General features: G+C 44.8%; 2 protein-coding genes across 2 annotated transcripts in view; one reads left to right on the top strand and one right to left on the bottom strand.

Annotated features, from left to right (window-relative positions):
• Prr29 (proline rich 29) overlaps positions 1-868 on the top strand; it is a 41,468-nt gene extending 40,600 nt beyond the window's left edge. The window contains exon 6 of the mRNA XM_008846574.3: positions 800-868. Within this exon, the coding sequence (XP_008844796.1) occupies positions 800-813 (14 nt within the window). The 3' untranslated portion in view covers positions 814-868. The remainder of the gene's footprint in view (positions 1-799) is intronic.
• Positions 1-9,591, bottom strand: part of Ern1 (endoplasmic reticulum to nucleus signaling 1) — a 103,270-nt gene that overhangs the window by 10,929 nt on the left and 82,750 nt on the right. Inside the window, exons 15-19 of the mRNA XM_008846579.3 lie at positions 9,184-9,373; positions 8,399-8,498; positions 7,967-8,166; positions 3,430-3,577; positions 844-971 (exon numbers count right to left, since the gene is read on the bottom strand). Coding sequence (XP_008844801.1) covers positions 844-971; positions 3,430-3,577; positions 7,967-8,166; positions 8,399-8,498; positions 9,184-9,373 — 766 coding nt within the window. The remainder of the gene's footprint in view (positions 1-843; positions 972-3,429; positions 3,578-7,966; positions 8,167-8,398; positions 8,499-9,183; positions 9,374-9,591) is intronic.

Below are 9,591 nucleotides of genomic sequence, written 5' to 3'. Positions count from 1 at the left end.
AAATAAAATAGAATAAAAAATAAAAGAAATAAAAGAAATTTCGTAAAAGAAAGTTCAAGGATTAGGGCACATTCATATAATAGAATGCTATAGTCATTAACATTTTATAATTTTAACGTACTTAAATACTTATGTGTACAGTTTGAAAACGCAGGCTCTAACACGGTATATATAGTTTGATCCCAGTTCCACTTTTGTTAGTATGAAAAAAAATTTTAATGTTGTGACTGTTAATTTTGATTGTTAATTTGATCAGATCTGGAATCAATTAAGGCACACCTCTGGGTGGGTCTATAACAGTATATCCAGAGAAGATCAATGGAAGGCAGAAGACCGTCCCCCAGAGTAGGCAACACCTTCTGACAGGTAGCCCAGAGACAAAGAGGTCTGAGAAAAAAGCAGTCTTGCTTGCCTTTGCTTCTTGCTGCTAAGCACATCTATCTCATTACTGCTGCTGTTGCTATCCCCCGCTGACATCAGAACCCAGCTTCCTCAGCCTTACAGAGAGGTTCAAAACCCAGCGGCTCTCTAGGAATCTTGCAGGTCTTCAGCACTAGATTGGAAATACTGAGACATTCAGCTTTGTGCACTGAACAGGTATCATCTCTCATTATCTGTGGTATGCAGAAGGCCACTGCTGGAATACTTAGCCTAGCCTAGACCATGCAAGCCATCCCAGAGCTCCTGCTTTATAATACACATATGCTGAATCCTGCCTAATGTAAATGTCAACCATGTTTGTCTTAATCACAGGCTATGGGTCATTTGTTCTGTTTTTTGCCCTTTTTACATTTTCAAGGTCTGAAGACATAAAGATCTCAATGGAGAAGCAAACACAGGCACCTGAAAAAACTGCAGCTGCTTTTCCAGGCTCCAGAAGAATGGGTGTCTTAGCACACGCTTTGCAGATGGTCGCTGTTGGGGGTCCATCGAAATCATTTTCTCTATCAACTCACGAGCAATGACATCTTCTAAAAAGGAGAAAAAGGAACAACCCATTATTTCCTGCATATAACCAAATTAAATATCAAAAAACTTAAATGTCTGCATGTCTCACCCTTCTATGTGTGTGTTTGGTGTGTATGTGTGTGCATGCTCAGGTGTGTGCATGTTTGTGGAAGACAGAGGTCAGTGTCAAATATCTTCTTCAGCTGCTCTGCACCTTATGTAATTTTTTTTTTTTAAAAAAAAGCCTTTTTGTTATTTATTTACTTATTTTTAATTAATTAATTAATTTAGGTCTTTTTGAGACGGGTCTCCCTGTAGCCACAGCTGGCCTGGATTTGCTATGGAGGCCAGGCTGGCCTTGAACTCACAGAGATCCATCTGCCTTTGCTTCCCAAGTGCTGTGATTAAAGGTGTGTGCCACTACTCCTGGCCACCTTATGTAATTTTAAGACAGTCTTTCATTGAACCTGGAGCTCACTGATTCAGGTAGACTGGCTAGCCAGTTAGCCCTAGGGATCCTCCTGTCTCTGCTTCCCCAGTGCTGGGATTATAGGTCTGTGCTACCTGTTTTGTTTTGTTTTGTTTTGTTTTGTATTAAACATGGGTGCTGAGGATCCAAATTCAAATTCTCATGCTTGCATGGTAAGCACTTAACAGACTGCGCCATCTCCCAATGTCCTGCATGCCCTTTGATACAAGGTTCTGCTACAGAACTGATTCCAACAAAACAATGAAGAACCCACGCCAAACTTCAGTTGGTAAGTGATCTTTACTATGTGGTTTGTGAAAAGTAGTAATTAAAACTATCTAGTACTAGGGGCTGGAGAGAAGGACCAGCAGTTAGGAGTACTTGCTGCTCTTCTAGGGGATCCTGGTTCAGTTCTCAGCACCTACATAGCAGCTCACAACCATCCAGTTCCAGGGCCTCCTTGAGTGCAACATGTAGTGCACATACAGGCAGGTAAAACACTCAAGACACATCAAAAATATATGATAAGGGGCTAGAGAGATGGCTCAGCGGTTAAGAGCACTGACTGCTCTTGCAGAGGACCCGGGCTCAATTCCCAGCACCCACATGGCGGCTATGAACCGTCCTTAACCCCAGTTCCAGGGGAATGCGACGCTCCCTTCTAACGTCCGCGGCATTGCACGGCACGGGTGCACTCAGACATGGGTGCACTCACATACATGCAGACAATACACACATACACATAAAATAAAACATTAAAAATATATATATAATAAATCTTTAAAAATATTATCTGTACTAGAGGTTAAGATTCTAGACAGTGAGCTGCTAAAATGAGGCTGGGCTAAATATGGATAGATATAGAAAGACACTCAGAATAACACATGATGGGCTTGTGCCCAGTACTCAGGAGGCTGAGGCAGGAAGATCATGATTTTGAGGCCAGCCTGGGTTACACTGGGAGATTGCAGCCAGCCTACGCTACACAAAGAGACCCTGTCTCATAAAACATAAAACATAAACATGAAGATGAAAACTGAGCCTGCTGCAAAGCATATGTGTGATTTAACCTCACTTTTCCCCACTGGGAACCTATTAGCTCAGGCTGACCTGGAACTTGCTATGTATTCCAGACTGGTCTTGAATTTGAAATTCTCTTGCCTCAGTCTCCTAAGTGCTGAGATTACAGGCATGTTTCACCACCTCTTTTAACCCCATTAAAAATTTATTTATTTATTATTTATTTATTTATTATTTATTATTTATTTATTAGTTGGGGGGAAGGAGGCATATGTATGACACAGCGTGTGTGGGGAAATCAGAGGACAACTTATGGGTGTCAGTCCTCTCCTTCCTATATGTGGGTCCCAGGGACTGACCTCAGGCCTCCAAGCTTGGTAGGAAGTGCCTTTATCTGCTGGGCCGTCTTGCCAGCCCATAACCCCATTTTTATAAAATATATATATATATATGATCAGAAAGGCACTGACAGGAGATATTTACCCTTGTAGAATGGAAATATGGGTCATTATGCTAATGTGTTTTTCTACAATGAATAAGAAAAACAATAATTAAAAAAAAAAACAATAATTTAGGTTTAATTCTTTTCAAATAGCAGCATTGGGGTGCCATGGCCTAATACGACCCAGTGTATTTCCCAGTCAGGAAGAAGTACTTATTGACCCAAGTCAGAGGAGCAAGGACAGAACTTGTCTATCTGCTACTAGACACACTGTGTCTTGTAACCACGGCCCTCACACAGAAGAGTCCAGTTCACAGAGTGCAAGTCTTCCCATATGCCAGTGCAGATGCCTTCTGATCACAATATAGGAAAGAAAGGTCTCCAGAGGGGGCCTTGCCCAGGCCATTTGGTGATCTGGAGGAACTTGAGATCTTCTCAATGCTCCAAGGGTGATCCTAGCCAGCCCCCATTGGTTCTGCACAAGCCAGCATTTCCTAAAGCCCAGGGAAGCAGCTGGGTGAAGGGATTGCCACTGGGGCCACCTACTCACCGTGTTTGTCAGAGCAGAAGCAGTCAAGGCTGCAGGCGCCCAGGAGGATGTTGGCCTGACGCTGCAGGGACTTGCCGAAAGGGTGGCTACCCTCAGAGATGACATAGTAGAAGACACAGCCTGCAGAGAAGATGTCCACTGTGTAGGTCTGAAAGAAATGCAGAGTGGGAGAGGCCTCAGACAGCTGTCACCTCACTCACAGCCCTGACTCCACATCAGCCCCTCCCCCAAAACAGTGTCTTAGGAAAAATGGCTGATGGATGCAAATTGCCTAGAGAAGCAAGGGCGACCTTACAGTGCTGCCCCAGTATTCTGACTGAAGTTAAGGTTGTTGGCTTAGGGGCCAGCAACCTGGGATGCTGGCTCTGCCCCTTGCCAGCCAGAAGCCCTTGACCACTCTGTGTCTGTTTTCTCACATGTATATGAGGACAAAGGCAATGAATTCCTCATGAGTGTGCTGAGGGGAAGATTCAACATGCTGACATGAAAAGAGCCACTTAACACAGCACAGAGATGGCTCAGTGGTTAAGAGCGCTCTTGCAGAGGACGTGTGTTTGGTGCCCGGAACCCACATGGCGGCTAACAGTCTGTAACTCCAGTTCCAGGGGATTTAATGCCTCTTCTGGCCTTTGCAGGCACCTATATGCATGTGATGCATATACATGCATTCAGGCATACATACATACACATTAAAAAAGCAAAACAAGTGCAACGCATGGTGGTGCAGGCCTTTAATCCCAGCACTTGGGAGGCAGAGACAGGTGGATCTCTGTGAGTTCAAGGCCAGCCTGGTCTACATAGTGAGTTCCAGGACTGCTGGGGCTACAGGGAGACCCTGTCTCAAAAAGACCAAAAAAACAAAACAAAACAGCTCTTGGCCCATGGAATGCTCTCTCTGAGCTATTATTCTTTATCCAACTGATAGCAAAGGCCTCATTGGCAGGATCTCTATGCTCCCATTGTATCCAGAGCCTGGAAGGTGTCTGCATACAGTGAGTATCTAAACATTGCTAGTAAGTGAAAGGAAGTTTCAGTTCAAAAGTAGCCCCACAAAGACACTATCTGACAGGCTTCCAATGAGGTTTTTGACATAATCTGATCATGTCTCTTTTATCCCTTGGAAACACTGCATCTACCTGGTGTAGCTGAGCTTTTTATTTTTTACATTTTTATTTGTGTGTGTGCATACCCACCCACCCACATGTGTCACAGTGTACATGTGGAGGTCAGAGGGCACCTGCAGGAGTTGGTTCTCTCCTTCCACCATGTGGTCTCAGGTGATCAGAGTTGGCAAGCACCTTTACCTGCCGAGCCATTTTGCTGATCCATAAGCTTCTTTTAAAATTTTTTAATTTCTATTTTTTATTTTATGTGTATGAATGCCTTGCCTGCATGTATGTCTGTACACCACATGCATGCAGTGCCTGCAGAGGACAGTAGAGGGCATTGGATCCCGGGAACTGGAGTTACAGACTGCTGTTAGCCCCCATGTGGGTGCTGGGAACTGAACCTGGGTCCTCTGTAAGAGCAGCTAGTGCTCTTAACCACTGAGTCATCCCTCCAACTCCCTCCCCATAAGCTTCTTTTTAAGGTTCACTCTACTTAGTACATAACACTAAGGGTCTTGAATATGGCTTGAGTTCTCACTGCTAGGCTCCACCCCTTAGATTCTCTACCAGATGTGGCAGAAGGCCTAGGGCCCATTGCTTTCCACACTAGTAGAAACATTCCTGAACAATACAGCACATTCAGCTCCACGACAGGCTTGTGGGGTAAGCATAGCAAAAGCTGTCTCCCCAGATGAAGATATGGACAGAAAGACTGAGGACAAGTTCAGAGTCCCTTGATGGGCAAGACTCAGGCTTTCTAGTTCTAAACCTCAGGCAGACACTGATCAAATCTGAGATGGGGGACAGGTGCCTGAATGTTCTTCTCAAACACTGTAATTGCCACTTGTTTTGTCCTTTGAGTATTCCCTAAGCTGACCAAATATGAGTGTTTCCAAGTTTGAAGTAAGCTGAACTTGGAAAGACATCTAAGAGAACTGGGTAAGACTCGGCAGTAAGGGGGTTAAAAAGCTAGGCTTCGGGCAGGAGAGATGACCTGGCAGTTAAGAGCAATGGCAGCTCTTGCAGAGGATTGGGGTTTGGCTAATAACTGTTTATAACTCCAGTTCCAAGGGATTTAATGCCATCTTCTGGCCTCTGCAGGCACTGCACACATATGGTACACAGGCAAAACACTCAGACACATAAAATAGAAATAAATTTTAAAAAAATTTTAGCTGGGCGTTGTGGCGCACGCCTTTAATCCCAGCACTCGGGAGGCAGAGACAGGTGGATCTCTGTGAGTTCAAGGCCAGCCTGGTCTACACAGTGAGTTCCAGGACAGCTGGGGCTACAGGGAGACCCTGTCTCAAAAAGACAAAAAAAAAAATTAAAGTAAGAAATGGGGGTGGGGGGCTACAGTTGATTATTACACCATTTAAAAATCCCTGAGTCCTAAGCTAGGTGTGGTAATATACACCTGTAATTCTAGCACTTGGGAGGTGGTTGGAAGGAGGATCAGATGTTCAAGGTCAGCCTTGGCTACAGGAGAGTGACTGGATTTGGAATCATCATGGAAACACACCTTTGGGCACATCTATAAGGGTGTTTCTAGAAGGTTAACTGAGTCTAAATGTGGGAGGCATTATCCCACAGGCTAGGGTCCCAGACTAAATAAAAGCAAGCAAGCTGAGCACCAGCATTCATCTCTCTGCTTCCTGACTTCAAATGCAATGCAGTCAGCTTAGTGCTCCTGCCCCTGCTGCCATCCCTTCCCAACTCTCAAACTGTGAGGCAAAATAAACCTTTCCTTCCTTAAGTTGTTTTTGTCAGGTATTTTGTCATAGCAATAAGTAACTAACATATTCTGTTTCAAAAAAGCAACAAAAAAAATAATTGAATTCATAATGTTTTAGGAAAAAAACAAACAAGAGGAAGAGGAAGGGAGGAAAAATAAAACCACTTTTTACATCAAAATGTTAGCTAGTAAATGTAGAAGAGTTTCATGCACTGAAGCTTTAGGTTAGATCATCAACAGATGAAAGCCACTGGGCAAATGCCTGCCAAGTGCTGCCTTCTGCATATTACTTGATACAATGGAGGGATCAGCTGGTACAGGTACCCCAAATTAGCATCGCTAATCGGAGTAGGTAATGTTAAAAAGCACAATCTGCTGGGCGTGGTAGAGCACGCCTGTAGTCCCAGCACTTGGGAGACAGAGGCAGGAGTATCTCTGTGAGTTCAAGGCCAGCCTGGTCTACATAGTGAGTTCCAGGACAGCTGGGGCTTACAGGGGGCCCCTGCTTCAAAAAAACCAAAAAAAAAAAAAAAAAAAAAAAAACCCACAATCTGTCATCACATACTTCTTGACAATAACTCCTGATCTATTCTTACATCAAACATTTCTCCTAATCAAGCCTCTAGACTTTTAGTTCACAGGAAATATAAAGAATACACAGACACACAGACACAGAGAGTGAGAGAAAGAGAGAGAGAGAGCTATTAAGCATGATCATGAGGAAACAAGCAAAGCAGCCTAGAATGAGGTATTTTAGGGGGAACTGAATGAGTAGGGAGGCTGCTGAGAATTTAGAGGTATAGTCAAATGCAACATAAAACACTCAGGGGGTTCTGGTATACAAAGCCTAGTTATGTAAGATTTGAGGACTAGCTGGAAAAATGTGAATATGAACTAAGTATTAGGAAACAGGATGGCTGTTTAGGGTGACAATGAGAGGGTGGTGAGGTAGAAGGTACTTGCTCTTAGGAGACAAGTGCTGCAGCACGTAGGGGTGAAGGGCTGGGATCCCTGCTCCTTATATTCAAATTGTAAATAGGTAAGTAGATGAAGACAAAGCAGGTCAGAGAACGTTAACAAACACTGAATCTAGGTGGAAGTACACAGGTCACCGTAATATTGTTTCAAATTTTTGCATGTCTAGAAATTCTGAAAAGTTTGGGAAAATAAAACAAACCTAAGCAATGATGAAAACTGAAGGTTTGTTCAAACAAAAGTCCTGACTTCCCAGCTTCCCCAGTGAAAACAGTGCTTTTAAAAGAGACTGGAAGGATTAGGGGGAAGAAGACAATCGCTCACACCCATCTCTCTCATGTATGTATCAGAAAACGAGACAATATGGGAAGTTCACGGAAAAGCTTTAAAGGAATGTTCTCTAATCGCAAGTGTCCTGGCCCCCAAACATAGAATTTGAAGGTTCTGACTCTTGAGAAATAATGGAGTAGTTCTGTAGTTTTCTTTAAAAAAATTTTTTTCCCATATATCTATTGTGTGTAGTGTGTATACGTTTGCGTGTGGTTTGCACATATGCATGTGGAGTTAATAGACAACTTGCAGGTTCTCCCCTTCCACAAGGAAGGATGCTGGGGATCAAACTCAGGTTATCAGGCTTGGCAGCAAGTGCCTTTACCTGCTGAGCCGGCTCACTGACCCCTGGTTCTGTGGTCTTCTGAGGGCTGTGCCCATTACTTACAGGGTTCTCCTTGCAGTCTTCACTCAGCATCTCTGGGGCTATCCAGCCTTCAGTGCCAGGCACCCCAGAGCGGCGGCTGAAACTGTGCCTGCCCACTGCCAGCTTCTTGCAGAGGCCAAAGTCAGAGATCATAGCCTTGATCTTGCCATGTGCATTAGGCATGGAGAGGAGGATGTTGTGGGGCTTCAGGTCTCTGTGAACTAAGAGAGAACTCCAAATTCATTCAATGCTACCATGAGCAACCCTAGCCTCCTAGGAGGGCAGACCTACATACCTGCTGTCATCTTCAAAATGCTTAGTTGTTTAACTAGCCAAGGCCCTCCCTCAGTTCCCATACAACTTGTCAAAAAACACTTACACACTCCTTTCTCACCTGAAGGCCAGCTAGCTGCCCCATCTGGGTTCTTGGCCTTGCAAAGAGGTGCCTCTTACCAATGTTGAGGGAGTGCAGGTGTGCCAGGCCGGAGGTGGTCTGCTGCAGCAAGGTGATGGGCTCCAGGCCAAGGTGGGCAAAGTCCTTCTGCTCTACATACTGAAAGAGAGACCAGCAAGGTCACAGCACAGCTTCAGAACTTCTTGGCCTGAGCTCAAGTCCTTCAACCCCATTTACTGACAATACTCTTTGTCCAGACCACTATTTCCCACTAGACCTTCTAGAGTCATAGCCTGGCTTAGACACATAAATGAAGCACCTTTTTACTAATTTATACTGAGAAAGATAAGGAAGTACAACACTCAGGTTCACTGCCTCATACAGGCAAGCCTACAGGAGACTCCAAATGATACTGAAATGTTCAGGGTGGATCTGGAAATAGAGTGAAAGGAGTTTGTGGGGCGTTTAGGTAGCTCGCAGTTATCAACCAGCAGCCTCCAAGTCCATACCCACCATGACCAGAGTAGGGAGAGGGGGCAGAGACATGCCAACTGCAACCCAATTGCCCAGGACTGCTGAGCAGACCACCCCACAAAAACAAGTGATAAAAATGCTCTGCATCTGGTGCTGGTGGTTAAGTGGACATACGTTATGTGTCTACAAGTATCAAACTGTACATTTAAGATGAGTACATTTCATTGCACTATAACCAGCAAAGTTAATAAAAGAGTTACAAAACAGTAAACACAGTTCTAGAACAGGTCTCAGCTGATAGGAGAAAAGGGTGCAGTGGCTGTGGCAAAGCTGTCACTGACCCTAGGCACGGAAGGCCAGCCAGACCCACCTCCTGCAGGGTAGCTGCACATAGCTCAATGGCAATGTACTGGAACTGCCGGTCCTTCTCTGTGCAGAAGTAGCGGATCACGTTCGGGTGCTCGTCGGATTCTCGAAGCAGCTGGACCTCACGGTCTGCAAAGCTAAAGCACTCGGGGAGGATCCTCTTCACAGCCACGTCACGGTTGTCAAACATGCCCCTGTGAGACAAGCAGCAGCAGTTGAGTTTGGTTAGTGCAAGTTGGGCTGCAGACATGGTATCAGACTATAGACTGATACTCCTCCTGTCACATAGCATCCACATTAGCCTCACAGCCCAGAGGCACTGACCAACGACCAGCAGCCCATGATCATCACTTCTCAGTTAGCGTGGGTGCTTACTGGAGGCCAGACTCACCAGCCTTCATCTTCACTTTGA

The sequence above is a fragment of the Nannospalax galili genome, unplaced genomic scaffold, assembly GCF_000622305.1.
Source record: "Nannospalax galili isolate Female #2095 unplaced genomic scaffold, S.galili_v1.0 scaffold1023, whole genome shotgun sequence".
NCBI classification, from domain to species: Eukaryota; Metazoa; Chordata; class Mammalia; order Rodentia; family Spalacidae; genus Nannospalax; species Nannospalax galili.
Note: the sequence above shows the minus strand (reverse complement) of the source record. Positions and strands in the feature narration are given on the sequence as shown.